The 15,052-nt window shown below is 42.1% G+C and overlaps 1 protein-coding gene and 1 non-coding gene across 4 annotated transcripts in view; both read left to right on the top strand.

The window, feature by feature from the left end:
- C11H12orf56 (chromosome 11 C12orf56 homolog) overlaps positions 1-15,052 on the top strand; it is a 122,472-nt gene that overhangs the window by 31,218 nt on the left and 76,202 nt on the right. For all 3 annotated transcript variants that reach the window (XM_077953043.1, NM_001194760.3, XM_001116886.5), the window contains 1 exon segment: positions 3,564-3,726. In XM_077953043.1, the coding sequence (XP_077809169.1) occupies positions 3,564-3,726 (163 nt within the window).
- On the top strand, positions 809-912 carry LOC114671209 (small nucleolar RNA U13). The gene has a single exon (XR_003721094.1). It is a non-coding gene; the product is annotated as a small nucleolar RNA U13 (small nucleolar RNA).

Raw genomic sequence — 15,052 nt, 5'->3', positions numbered from 1 at the left:
TAGTTCACATCTGTTCCCCTCGTCACCTGCTCTGTCCTGACACATCCTGAGTTACCTGTTCTGTAACCATCCTTCGTGCCAAACTACTCACCCCACCACTCTGACTCGTACCCCTGCTGTCTTTAAAATAGCCAATCGGAATTAGCTTAGACTGTGCAGTCCAACCCTAGCCAACAGGGGAATGACACAGGAGTAGGATCTACCTGCGTCAGGAATAAGAACCCCTTCCCCTCCCTCGTTCAGGTGTGCGCTTGCCATTGCTCCATCCACCAGTTGCACCCTTCTATGGAAGTGACAATTGTCTTGCTGAGAAAATTCTTTATCTGAGCACTCTTTCTTTTCAGCACTGAGGAACAAGCATTTGTTTCTAAGAAGAACCTCTTTCACAAGCATGGAAACTTTGTAAATGAGCACATTGATTAAACATGACCAAAATATATAACCTCTCTGTAAAATATAAAAATAAGCTTAAATGTATTATTATTATTTTTTAATTTATTATTTTTTTTTGAGATGGGGTCTCGCCCTGTTGCCCAGGCTGGAGTGCAATGGCATGATCTCGACTCACTGCAACCTCCACCTCCCGTGTTCAAGTGATTCTCCTGCCTCAGCCTCCTGAGTATCTGGGATTACAGGTGCACGCCACCACATCCGGCTAATTTTTTGTTTCTTTAGTGGAGATGGGGTTTCACCATGTTGGCCAGGCTGGTCTCAAACTCCTGACCTTGTGATCCACCCAGCTCGGCTACCCAAAGTGCTGGGGTTGCAGGTGTGAGCCACCATGTCCAGGCAAGTGTATGTATTTTTTATCCTTTTGAAGTTCATAAGCATGGTGATTGGGTTTTCACACTCATGTGTGAGATGTACCACCCGCAAAGCTTGTTATGATGTGGGCACATTACCCATCTGGCATGAGAAGAAGAATAAACAAAACCACATGTATATACACTTAAAATAATGCTCAAGTAGCCAGTGTTTCAGTATTCTTTCTTACTTAGGAATTATTTTGGTGTCTGATGACTATCTATTAACTCAATTTAATATCTGCCCAAGGCTTTAAGTTACCTAAGGATCTTGGAACTTATCTTCAATCTGAGATATTATAAAACATAAAGTTGAAGTAAAAACCTATCAGAATAATGATTTCATTATATTGAGCACAAATTTATATTTTTTCTAATTTTTTGAGATCCTGTCTCAAAAAAATTAAAATTAAACTACTGTTCAAATCATAAAAATAAATAAGACTAATGGAATTAAAATTGTTTAGCCTAAATCAGAGAAAGTTGAGTGGTGATTTCAAGTACAGATTCATTAACTGCTTTGAATTACTCTACATATTTGAAAATAATTTTTAAAAATTGAATTTGAGTAGATACTAATAGCTTTTTATTAATTCATCTTCCTATCTTCAATTACTTCGATTTAGATTTTATAAATTGTATTACTTGATATTTCTTTCTTAGATTTGTGAAAAGAAAAATGAAACTGCATGATGACAGTAAACATTTTTATCTAAATTCTAGGTACTCACAAAAAGCCTACACAGGAATTCTGCCTGAGCCCCACCTGGTTTTTTTTTTTTTTTTTTTGAGATGGAGTCTCACTCTGTTGCCCAGCCTGGAGTGCAGTGGTGCAATCTCAGCTCACTGCAACCTCCACCTCCAGGGTTCAAGCGATTCTCCTGCCTCAGCCTCGAGAGTAGCTGTGACTACAGGCATGTACCAGCACACCCGGATAATTTTTGTATTTTAGTAGAGACAGGGTTTCACCATGTTGGTCAGGCTGGTCTCGAACTCCTAACTTCAGGGGATACACCGGCCTTGGCTTCCCAAAGCTGTGGGATTACAGCACTTTGGGAAGCCGAGGCAGATGGATCACCTGAGGTCAGGAGTTCAAGACCAGCTTGGCCAACATGGTAAAACCCTGTCTCTACGAAAAATACAAAAAATTAGCCAGGTGTGGTGGCACGTGCTTGTAATCCCAGATACTCTGGAGGCTGAGGCAGGAGAATTGCTTGTACCTGGGAGGTGAAGGTGGCAGTGAGCCGAGATTGTGTGATTGTACTCCAGCATGGGCGACAAGAGCAAGACTCCATCTCAAAATAAAAAAAGAAAAAGAGATGGGATCTTTCTATGTTACCCAGAGAGGGTTACAGTGGTCACAGACAAGTGCACTGCATAGATCATAGCACACTACAGCCTCAACTCCTGAGCTCCAGTGATTCCCCTGCCTCAGCCTCCAGAGTAGCTGAGACCACAGGTGGGCACCATTGTGCCTGTCTCACTCTTAGCTTTTCAAGCAAATGCTATTGCTGCTTGTCATAGAAAGTGAAGTAGGCTGTTACAGAGAAGATCTAAATGTCCTATCTATTTATTGAGAACTTTTCCCATTTTTATCCAGAATAGAGAACAGAGCACGTTGGAGAGAAGCACATTTCCAGTAGTTCAAACCTAGATGTTTGCTTCACAGAATCTGTGGGCTCTTACCTATAAATGGACATTGTCTCCTGCATAGAAAAATCTTAGTGTAAAATCAATTAATTATACATTTTTGAGACCTTTATGAAAAAATTATTTTTAAAATGGAAGTGGACTAGGCACAGAGGCTCGTGCTTATAATCCCAGCACTTTGGGAGGCCGAGGCAGGCGGATCACCTTAGGTCAGGAGTTCAAGACCAGCCTGTCCCACATGGTGAAACCCCATCTCTACAAAAATACAAAAATTAGCTGGGTGTGATTGCAGGTGCCTGTAATCCTAGTTACTCAGGAGACTGAGGCACGAGAATTGCTTGAACCCAGGAGGTGGAGGTTGTAGTGAGCGGAGATTGTGCCATTGCACTCCAGCCTGGGTGACAGAGAGAGACTCTGTCTCAACAACAAAAAATAAAATAAAATGGAAGCGGAGAGGGATGTATTTTAACAAATACTGTAACAAAACACTGTTAGCGTTTATGTAGCAATCTATAGTGTAAATAGTTTCTTGGGTTCTGTTGCTGAGCACATTTTTAGTAAGAACTAAAAAAAATAGAAAAATAATTGGGAAACCTAAGAAGAAGAAAAGGAAGATGTCCCAGTGGAGAAAATGAGGGGGGAAAAAAAAAAAAAAGAAGTCAGTTTAAACTTGCCTTTGGGCCGGATGCCATGGCTCATGCCTGTAATCCCAGCACTTTGAGAGGCCGAGGTGGGTGATCACTTGTGGTCAGGAGTTCGAGACCAGCCTGGCCAACATGGTGAAACCCTGTCTCTACTAAAAATACAAAAATTAGCCGGGTGTGGTGGCTCATGTCTGTAATCCCAGCTACTCAGGAGGCTGAGGCAGGAGAATCACTTGAACCCAGGAGGTGGAGGTTGCAATGAGTTGAGATCGCACCACTACACTCCAGCCTGGGTGTCAGGGTGAGACTCCCGTTTTGAAAAAAAAAAAAAGTATATACACACACACACACACACACACACACGTAGAAACAAAAAAACTTGCCCTTGGTTTTGGGAGATTTATTATACCAACATAGGTAAGCAGTTGTATTTGTCTTCAATTAGGTGAATTATTTTTTTTTCCAGATTGATGATTACCCAGAATTTTTGAGCTCGCCAGATGGAGAAATCAGCCAACACATTCGTATCATCTATTCTTCAACTGTTTTGAAAAAAGAGTGTAAAAAGTCAAACGGTGTCAGGAAATTCCTATTTCCATTTCATCATACTAAAGCTAACAACGAGAAAGGTAGGTACTTCCAGTTTGTCTCTGGATCTAAGGCAAAAAAAAGTATGTAATATATTTCTTAAAATTGATGCAGGATATTTTGCTCCTTAGTTCAGGTAAAATTCAGGTTCTTATCACACAGCCAGGAAAATTAGGCATGGGGACACGTCGAAAGATGAAAGAGAGTGGGATTTATTAAAAGAAAGCTCTCAGTGGAAAAAAGGGGTCTGGCCAACTGGCTCTCACCTCACAGATTGAATATCAGTCCGCCACACACACGAGCTGAAGAGACCAGGCTCATCCACCCGCACAAGGCTCGAATTCCCGGTGGTTCCAACCCTACTCTCCCAGCGGACATGTGGACCCGCCCAGACAAGGACCTGGGCAGGTTTCCTTATCTTCCTCCTGCATCTATCATTCTCCAGTCGAAAGAAGTACATCTAAGGCCGGGCGCGGTGGCTCAAACCTGTAATCCCAGCACTTTGGGAGGCCCAGGCGGGCGGATCACGAGGTCAGGACATCCAGACCATCCTGGCTAACACGGTGAAACCCCGTCTCTACTAAAAATGCAAAAAATTAGCCGGGCGAGGTGGCGGGCGCCTGTAGTCCCAGCTACTCCGGAGGCTGAGGCAGGAGAATGGCGTAAACCCGGGAGGCGGAGCTTGCAGTGAGCCGAGATCGCGCCACTGCACTCCAGCCTGGGCGACAGAGCGAGATTCCCTCTCAAAAAAAGAAAAAAAAGAAGTACATCTAGCTGCCATTAGAATAAGGATAAGAACGAGGAATGATCTTAACTGCTTCCAGCTGACGGGGGCGCTGTTTTGGGAAAATGGCAGTCAGATCTCCCTCTGAGGTCCATCTCAGGGTTCCCTGTAGAAGGGGCCATCCTCTGGTGCTCTGGTTGCATGACTATTTGGAGTTTAACGGCCTGAAAGTGAGAAGAGATAAACTGGCTTATTAGAAAACATGTATCAAAAGGAAATAAGGGTGGTGGGTAAGGACAGCTCAAAGATCCTGAGACCTTTTACTAGTTTGCACAGGGAGGGGGGAGCTAAAAGCCTGAGTGGTTAAAAAAACAAAAATAAAAACAAAAAAAACCTTTTACTCTTTTGCTGGCATGTTGGGCTTCTGGGTTCCCTTCCCCTGAGTCCAATCTTAAGTCAACCAGTTTAAGGTTTGGGAAAGTAACTTTTTCCAGTTTGGAGGATGTATCCAAAGGGAGTATCCCGTAGTACCGAGATACAATACCTATCTGTGAAGGAAGGACAGAGGAGGAAAGAGGAAAGAAAATGACTTTTTTCCCCCAAAGGAATCCTGGGGTTCAGGATGCATTCGAAAGGGGTACATCTTGAAGATGAATGGCTACTCCTCTATTAATAGAAAGAGGGGAGTGAGGCATCCCACATTCCCATCTCTTCCTAGCAAATACCCAGTATACATGAGAAGTGAGGCATCCCTCTTTCTTTCTTCCATCCTTATATCCCTGAGTCTTAGGGACCACATCAGGGTGCCATCCATGGGTATCAAAGTGGCTTTCACTAATGTTAACCGGGGAGCCTAGGGGCTGGGAATATATACTCTTACTCATGTACACCCTATCTCCCCTGCTGTCAGTAGCCATTGAGTTCCTTAGACTTCATTTATGCCATGGATATCAGCATGACCTTTTTTCATGAATTGGGAAGCTTGGCTTAATTGGCAGGAATCAGTCATGCTTACCTGTGCTGTGCCTTTTAACTTCTGTTATTGCCTGCACCTGGATCCTTCAGATCCAGCTTTCTTTCCTGGGGCTTTGACCCAAAGCTTGGAATTGAGTTTGGGACAAAAATGTGTCTGCGGGGGAGGGGGTTGCATAGACTCCTTATGATAAGCCAAATGCTAAGGTGGAATTGAGTCCTCCTCTAACAAGGGAGAGAAAAGGATGTCTGTGACATGCCCGGGTAAGTGGTGGCTATATTTATTCTTGCTAAGATCTGGGTGCGTGGGGCTTGGCTTTGGTTAACTCCCTTGGTCTTATTTTCCCAAATGGCAGGATGTGTAGGATAGTTTCTCAGAACCTGAATAGTGATCCAGATTTTTACATTACCCATCCCCTTTTGTTCCTTATGAGCTACAGACAGAGATTGCTGATTGGTTCACAGGAATAAACAGAGTTAGTCTAAAATGTGGGCAAAAACTTAAAAACAGCTAATCTAAAAAGTCTAGAATTTAATGACAAATATTTAAGTTTTGAAATATAATTTCTTTCTCCCCAGTCCTCATTTTTGCTAAAAACAAATCATGATAGGACTGAGTTGTTTGCAAAATAGACTTTAGTCTTACATTTGACCTGATTATTTGCATAAAGTGCAGCAAAGATAATTATTTTTACATAGGCCTTTTAGACTGGCTTTGATGAAACTCTGTTCCACAAGGAATCTCAGATAAGACTTTCTAAAGCTGAGCCCCGCCAGGGGCTAGTACCCTCAAATACCTGAAAGTTATTGCCTCTCCTCTTGAGGTCCCAAGAGCATGGGGTTCCTGGATCTGTTAGAAAGTGACATTCTTTACTCACCACAAATTAGCAACCCGGTGTGGGGACTGTATAGACAACGTATCAGGCCAGTTTTCCCAAGAGGCTTTTATCAGTTCTGCAAGTCAAGCTTGACTCCTTAAAGGGAAGCATACCCTTCCAGTCAAAGCCTTGGTAAAACAACCAGTTTCTCCAGTTGCATCCTATTGCAAAGAAAATGGATTTTTTTTTTTTTTAGCCACTCTGTGGTACGTTGTTACCCTGTCAAACTAATGCAGTGCAGCCCTATCAAACTAATGCAATGCAATGATGTACTCAAACTTGAATTTCATTTTTCTTTATTTTTTCCATAGGTTATTGGGGTGCAGATCATATTTGGTTACATGAGTAAGTTCTTTATTGGTCATATTTGGTTACATAAGTTCTTCAGTGGTAATTTGTGAGATTTTGGTGCACCCATCACCCAAGCAGTATACATTGCATCCTATTTGTAGTCTTTTATTCCTCACCTCCCTCCTACCTTTCCCCCCAAGTTCCCAAAGTCCATTATATCATCATTTTTTTGTTTGTTTGTTTTTTGAGATGGAGTCCTGCTCTGTTACCCAGGCTGGAGTGCAATGGCGTAATCTTGGCTCACTGCAACATCCACCTCCTGGGTTCAAGCAATTATCCTGCCTCAGCCTCCTGAGTAGCTGAGATTACAGGCACCCACCACCATGCCTGGGTAATTTTTGTATTTTTAGTAGAGACAGGGTTTCACCATGTTGGCCAGGCTGGTCTCAAACTCCTGACCTTGTGATATGCCTGCCTTGGCCTCCCAAAGTGTCAGGATTACAGGCGTGAGCAACCGTTCCCAGCCTATTGTATCATTCTTATGCTTCTGTGTCCTCATAGGTTAGCTACCACAAATCAGTGAGAATGCACAATGTTTGCTTTTCCATTCCTGAGTTACTTCACTTAGAATAATAGTCTCCAGTCTCATCCAGGTCACTGTGAATGCCGTTAATTCACTCCTTTTTATGGCTGAGTAGTATTCCATCATATATATATATATATATATATATATATATGCCACAGTTTCTTTATTCACTCATTGATTGATGGGCATTTGGGTTGGTTCCACAATTTTGCAATTGTGAATTGTACCACTATAAACATGCATGTGCAAGTATCTTTTTTGTATAAAGACTTTTATTACACTGGGTAGATGCCCAGTAGTGGGATTGCTGGATCAAATGGTAGTTCTATTTTTAGTTCTTTAAGGAATCTCCACACTGTTTTCCATAGTGGCTGTACTAGTTTACATTCCCACCAGCAGTGTAAAAGTGTTCCCTGATCACCGCATCCACACCAGCATCTATTGTTTTTTGATTTTTTGATTATAGTCATTCTTGCAGAAGTAAAGTGGTATTGCATTGTGGTTTTGCTTTGCATTCCCCTGATCATTAGTGATGTTGAGCTTTTTTTCATATGTTTGTTGGCCATTTGTATGTCTTCTTTTGAGAATTGTTTATTCATGTCCTTAGCCCACTCTTTGATAGGATTTTTTTTTCTTGCTAATTCATTTGAGTTTGTAATAGAGTCTGGATAGTAGTCCTTTGTCAGATGTATAGATTGTGACGGCAGGAGAATCATTTGAACCTGGGAGGCAGAGGTTGCAGTGAGCTGAGATCACACCATTGCACTCCAGCCTGGGCAGCAGAGCAAGGCTCTGTCTCAAAAAAGAAAAAAAACTTACTTCAGTTTTCTATTAGTTCAGTCCATTCAGTTAATTCTTGTTTTGCTTGATATTTGTGAACAATTCAGCTCTTCATGAGTCCTTACATTTTTCTTTTATTCCAATGTCACAATCTCAAAAGTTATCAGAAACCTGCATTTGAAAGCACCTGTCAAAGTTCTATAGCTGATTATAAACCATCCTTTGAAGAGGATCAAGACAAGACAAAAAACTTAACATAACAACCTTAATTGTGATTGCTAGCCTATAGTCAGACCTTAGAATTTTAGAAATCCCATAAATTTTGGAACATATATTAATATTATTCCCTAAAATATAACCTGAGGAAGATTAAACATCATTTTGGCAATCCCATGTACCTAAACATATCAGGTAATCCTGTTTACCTCTCTTCTGTATGCCCCAGGGGCCGTCTGTAGCATCCAAAAACTAGCCATCAAGAAGGACAATTTTGAAACTGAAGTTTGATTTGGAGAAGACTGTTAAATATATTAGAGGCTTAAAGCACTTGATGTTATGAAAGAGAATACCAGATTACCTTATTTGTTTTGCCAAAATGATGACTTGGAAATTTTTAAAAAAGCAAAAACCTTTTATAACCCTTTACGAATTTTGCTGAAGAGCAGATTAGTGCCTTAAGAGTACCTTGTTGTGCTTTTATTTTAATTCTCAATTTGCAGAAAAACCATATTACCCCCCCCCTCCCTTTTTTTTGGATATGGAGTCTTGCTCTGTTGCCTAGGTTGGAGTGCAACAGCACGATCTCAGCTCACTGCAACTTCCGCCTCCCGGGTTCAAGCAATTCTCCTGCTTCAGACTCCTGAGTAGCTTGGATTACGGGCATGTACCACCACACCTGGCTCATATTTTATTTTTAGTAGAGATGGGCTTTTGCCATGTTGACCAGGCTGATCTAGAACTCCTGTCCTCAGGTGATCTGCTTGCCTTGGCCTCCCAAAGTACTGGGATTACAGGCATGAGCCACCATGCCTAGTCCATGTAATACCCTTTTGAATTTAGTCAGTCTGTTCACACACAGAATTTCTTTTGCAAGATTAATTCTTACAATCATTCCACAACTTGTTTAAACCTTTAGGTTTATCTTATCTGATTCAAAACAATCCTTTAACCCTAGGCAAAAATTTACATTTTGATGACTTCTGCATTTTACCAATAATCTTTAAGACTGTTTTTATTTCTCAAAGATTAAAGTTATGTGAACTAAAAGGTACCACAGATTTCGTCTTCCCTTTAAAACGTATTTGATCCAAGTGCTTATCCTTCCTTAAGTCAATTAATTAGATCTCTTTTTATAGACATCACATACACAACACATGTATAACTAGACAGACAGGTAGAAGAAGATCCAGTCTGGGGGACAGAGTGAGACCCTGTCTTTAAAAAAACAGGGAAGTCAGGCCGGGTACAGTGGCTCACGCCTGTAATCCCAGAACTTTGGGAAGCTAAGGAGGGTGGATCATGAAGTTAGGAGTTCGAGACCAGCCTGACCAATATGGTGAAACCTCATCTCTACTAAAAATATAAAAATTAGCCAGGTGTGGTGGCATGCACCTGTAATCCCAGCTACTCAGGAGACTGAGGCAGGAGAATTGCTTGAACTCAGGAGGTGTAGGTTGCAGTGAGCCAAGATCATGCCATTGCGCTCCAGCCTGGGCAACAGAGCAAGACTCTGTCTCAAAAAAAAAAGTTACTAGGCTGGACATGGTGGCTCACGCCTGTAATCCCAGCACTTTGGGAGGCTGAGGTGGGCAGACCACTTGAGGTTAGGAGTTCAAGACCAGCCTCGCCAATATGGTAAAACCCCATCTCTACTAAAAATACAAAAAAATTAGTTGGGTGTGGTGGCATACACCTGTAGTTCCAGCTCCTTGGGAGGCTGAGGCAGGAGAATCACTTGAACCCAGTGGGTGGAGGCTGCAGTGAACTGAGATCATGCTACTGCACTCCAGCCTGGGCAAGACAGAGTGAGACTCCATCTCAAACAAACAAACAAAAAAGTAACTAGATAGATAGATATAGATATAGGTATAGGTATAGATATTTTCTTTTTCAGACAGCGCCTTAATTTGTTGCCCAGGCTGGAGTACAGTGGTGCGATCTTAGCTCATGCAGCCTGGTCCTCCCAGACTCAGGTGATCCTCCTACCTCAGTCCCCGCAAGCAGCTGAGACTACAGGTGTGCACCACCACATCTGCCTAAGTTTTAAATTTTTTGTAGAGACGGGGACTCACTATGTTGCCCGGGCTGGTCTCAAACTCCTGGCCTCAAGCAATCCTTCTGCCTTGGCCTCCCAAAGTCCTGGGATTATAGACATGAGCCACCACCAGACTCAGATATATATATATATGAAAAAAAAGGCAGACTGTAGCCTGCAGCATCTTAGGAGAAATGGGTCAGAAATCTAAGAGAATATCATAGCTCATGACTGCAAAATACTTGTCCACATTCCAGGAAGATTCATGGTTTGTGCTCTTAAGCAAATACTTACATTTATGACCTGGGAGGAAAGTGCCTATTAACCAAGCTTTGCTAACACGTTAATAAAGAGATGACAGCCATCTTCCTATTGAAAACAAAAAAGAATGTTAGAATCTGGACCCCATTTGGTTAGTTCTTATTTAATTTTAATAGTCTTATTAACATCCACAGATTTTAATGAAAGTTTATTTTGCCAAGGTTAAGAATGTGCTCATGACACAGCTTCAGAAGGACCTGATGACATGTGCCTAGGGTGATCAGGGTGGGGGTTGATTTTATACAGTTTAGGGAGATCTAATACAGCAGTCAATACATGCAATATTTACAGTGGTTCAATCTGGAAGGGTGGGAATGGGGTGAAGCAGGCTTCCTGGTAGTAGGTTGACTTAAACATTTTCTGATTGGCAATTCACTGAAAGAGTTACTATCCATAGAAAGGAACGTATGTCTGGATTATAATAAGGGGTTTTATAGACCAAGGTTTTGTCATGCAGATGAAGCTTTCAAGTAGCAGGCTTCAGAGAGAATAGACTGTAAATGTTTCTTACCAGACTTAAGGTCTACATTGATGCTAATGCTTATTGGCTTTTCCTGAATTCCAAAAGTGAAAGAAGTATAATAAGTCATGTCTGACCCCTACTTCCTAGCATGGCGTGACCTAGTATTTCAGGTTAACTCTGGAATGCCCTTGGCCAACAGTAGGGGTCCATTCAGATGGCTGAGGCTAAATAATTTTGTTTTTGGCTTACATGTAGATGCTTAAAAAAAAAAAAAAGGAATTTTATAGCCAAAGGGTGGGGTCAGTGGGTAGAAAATTACTAAAAGGAAACATCAAGAGTAACATGGAATTCTGGCTAAAGGGACCTAACAGGATTCTTGCTGAAGACAGGCCAGGGTAATTAGACATCACCTGGGGGATGGTGGAGGATGAGGAAGCTGATCAGATGTAAAGAATGATGATACATGAAGGATGGGGGATTCTGGCTAAACCAACTTATCAGGATTCTTGCTGAAATTGGACAATACAGAGAAGAACATGGAAGTCCAAAACTCAAGGACTACTTGAGAAATTCAGGGGAGTCTGAGCAGAGTTTGGTTAAGGAGATAATCTTTTTCACCACCCAAGACCTGGGATACACACCTGGATGAAAAGATGAACAGTCACCTTTAGATCATGTTCATAGAGAGCTCAGCATCTGATGTAAGTGATTTCTCTACTGTGCCCAAGGAGATCTAGAAGAGAATGGGAGGATGAGGATTCAGGGATGCTGGTACTCACCTGGCTCTGCTGGTACTGCCCCGCCTTCATGTTTCACATTTTGGGCTCTTTCTAAGCTTTTTGTGTGAAGACTTTTACAAATCCAAGGACAAATGAATAAAAGTAGAATATTATGTATAGCTCAGTAATACACTGTTTATTTTCATGGTCTATTTTATTTTTGTTTGTTTGTTTTGAGACATGGTCTTGCTCTGTCACCCCAGCTGGCGTGCAGTGGTGCGATCTCAGCTCACTGCAGCCTCAACCTCCTGGGCTCAAGCAGTCCTCGTGCCCCAGCCCCCCAAGTAGCTGGGACTACAGGTGTGTGCCACCATACCTGGCTAGTTTTTTTTGTAGAGACAAGGTTTCACCATGTTTCCCAACTGGTCTCAGACTCCTGGGCTCAAGCAATCCACCCACCTCTGCCTCCCAGAGTGCTGGGATTACTTATAGGCGTGAGCTACTGAGCCGAGCTTTATATTTTTAGAGACAGGATCTCACTCTGTCATCTAGCCTGGAGTGCAGTGGCACAATTACAGCTCACTGAAGACTTGACTTCCCCTATCTCAAGTGATTCTCCCACCTCAGCCTTCTGAATAGCTAGGACTGCGAGCACAGGCCATCACAGCTGGCTAATTTTTTTTACTTTTATTTTTTGTAGAGACAGTGTCTTGCTTTGTTGCCCAGGCTGGTCTCAAACTCCTATGCTCAAGCATTTCTCCCATCTTGGCCTCCCAAAGTTCTGAGATTACAAGTATGAGCCACCATGCCAGGCCTTTATTTTACATACATGGTGAAACAATAAAGAATTTCACCATACATATATATGGTGAAACAATAAAGAATATGTATTTGGTCCTTGTGCCTAGTTCCTCACACAGAGCTTCTGAAATATTTAGAATTTAGAATTTCCTGAGTGATAAGAACATTGTTTGTTATTCATAACAAGCTCCTTTCAACAATAGAACACATGCTAATGAGATGAGGTTGAGAGTATGACCCATGAGGAGGTGTGCTACATTCGAAAAGAGCCTCATGAATTTTCTAATTTATTTAAACAAAAATCTGGACAACAGACATGGGAATGAATATTAAGGGTGTGGGGTAATGGTGGAAGGAACATAGAATTGGATCAGGCTGAGTTTATTGATTTGGGCCCACTAAGTAGGGACTCTGCATTTAATGTTGCAGCTTGGGGAGTTCAAAAAGGTTCTAATAGTTTATTTGCTTGGTTTGCTGAAATATGGTTTAAAAGATGGCCCACTGTGAGTGAGCTGGAAATGCCTGATCTCCCTTGATTTAATGTAGGAGAAGGGATCCAAAGGCTTAGGGAGATTGGGATGATGGAGTGGATTAGTCATTTTAGACCTACTCATCCCAGCTGGGAGGGTCCAGAAGATATATCCTTGACTAATGCCTTGCAAAATAGATTTGTGAGGGCAGCACCCGCATCTTTGAAGAGCCCTGTAATTGCTCTTCTCTGTATGTCAGATCTAACGGTGGGAACTGCAGTCACTCTACTACAAAATTTAAATACAATGGGAATAATTGGATTCCGAGGTGGCAGTGGCCAAGTGGCAGCACTCAGCTGTCAAAGGCAAGGTGGACATAGCTACCGTAATGGACAGCAGAGGCAAAGCAGCAATCAGAATAGTCTGACTCACATAGAGCTGTGGTATTGGCTAATTAATCACAGTGTTCTTAGAAAATGAATTGATAGGAAGCCTACTGCATTCTTACTTAATTTATATAAGCAGAAAACTTCTAGGTCAAATGGAAAAAAGACTAATTTGAATTATGAAAACAGAGAATCACGGCCCCTCAATCGATTTCCAGATTTGAGTCAGTTTACAGACCCAGAACCCCTTGAATGACGGGGAGGCCATGTCCCCTTAAGGAAGGACCTCACTACATTATGAACAATTTATGCAGTGAATCTTTCTCCCATCATTCCCCCAGGAGACCTTTTAGCAGGGTAACTGTGTAGCCTTTTAGCAGGGTAACTGTGCATTTGGGAAAGGGAAATGATCAGACATTTAGGGGACTACTGGACACTGGCTGAGCTGACATTGATTCCAGGGGACCCAAAACATCATTGTGGTCCTCCAGTTAAAGTAGGGGCTTATGGAGGTCAGGTAATTAATGGAGTTTTAGCTCAGGTTCAAGTTACAGTGGGTCCAGTGGGTCCCCGGACTCATCCTGTGGTCATTTCCCCAGTGCCAGAATGCATAATTGGCATAGACATACTGAGCAGCTGGCAGAACCCCCACATTGGCTGGTAGAATGAGGGCTATTATGGTGGGAAAGGCCAAATGGAAGCCATTAGAGCTGCCTCTTCCTAGAAGAATAGTAAATCAAAAACAATATTGCATCCCTGGAGGGATCATGGAGATTAGTGCTACCATAAAGGACTCGAAAGACGCAGGGGTGGTGATTCCCACCACATCCTTGTTCAGCTGTCTCCCATTTGGCCTGTGGAGAAGACAGATGGATCCTGCAGAATGACAGTGGATTATCGTAAGCTTAACCAAGTGGTGACTCCAAGTGCAGCTGCTGTACCAGATGTGTTTTCATTGCTTGAGCAAATTAACACACCTCCTGGTACCTGGTATGCAGCCATTGATTTGGCAAATGCATTTTTCTCCATTCCTGTCCATGGGCTCCTCCTACCTTTAAGTCAACAGGCCAAGAAGGCAGTTACAGTGTTGGCTGGGGTGATTGACCTAGACTATCAAGTCTAGGTCTACTACTGAAATCAGTCTACTACTCCACAATGGAGTTAAGGAAGAGTATGCATGGAATACAGGCGATCCATTAGGGCGTCTCTTAGTGTTACCATGCCCTTTGATTAAAGTCAGTGAGAAACTACAACAGCCCAATTCAGGCAGGACTACAAATGACCCAGACCCTTCATGAATGAAGGTTTGGGTCACTCCACCAGGAAAAAAAAACCATGACCTGCTGAGGTGCTTGCTGAAGGCAAAAATATACAGAATGGGTAGTAGAAGAAGGCAGTCATCAATACCAGCTATGACAACATGACCAGCTGCAGAAACGAGGACTGTAGTTGTCATGAGTATTTCCTCCTTCTTTCATTAAAAACATATTTGTGCATGTATATACTTGTACTAAGAAAATATCTTCGTTTTATTTCCTTTTTCCTTTAGCATGTGACATAAGATTTATTTACTTCTCATCAGCATTTAGGTATTGTTAACTTTATGAAATAGTATTTGGGTTGGGGATTGTTGCATTTCCGGTTGTGCAAAGGATAGTTGTATTATGCTAGGCATAATTATGACCTTATTATTGTCCTTATTTGAAGATTTGTATGATCTCA

The sequence above is a fragment of the Macaca mulatta genome, chromosome 11 (assembly GCF_049350105.2).
Source record: "Macaca mulatta isolate MMU2019108-1 chromosome 11, T2T-MMU8v2.0, whole genome shotgun sequence".
In the NCBI taxonomy this organism is placed as follows: Eukaryota; Metazoa; Chordata; class Mammalia; order Primates; family Cercopithecidae; genus Macaca; species Macaca mulatta.
Note: the sequence above shows the minus strand (reverse complement) of the source record. Positions and strands in the feature narration are given on the sequence as shown.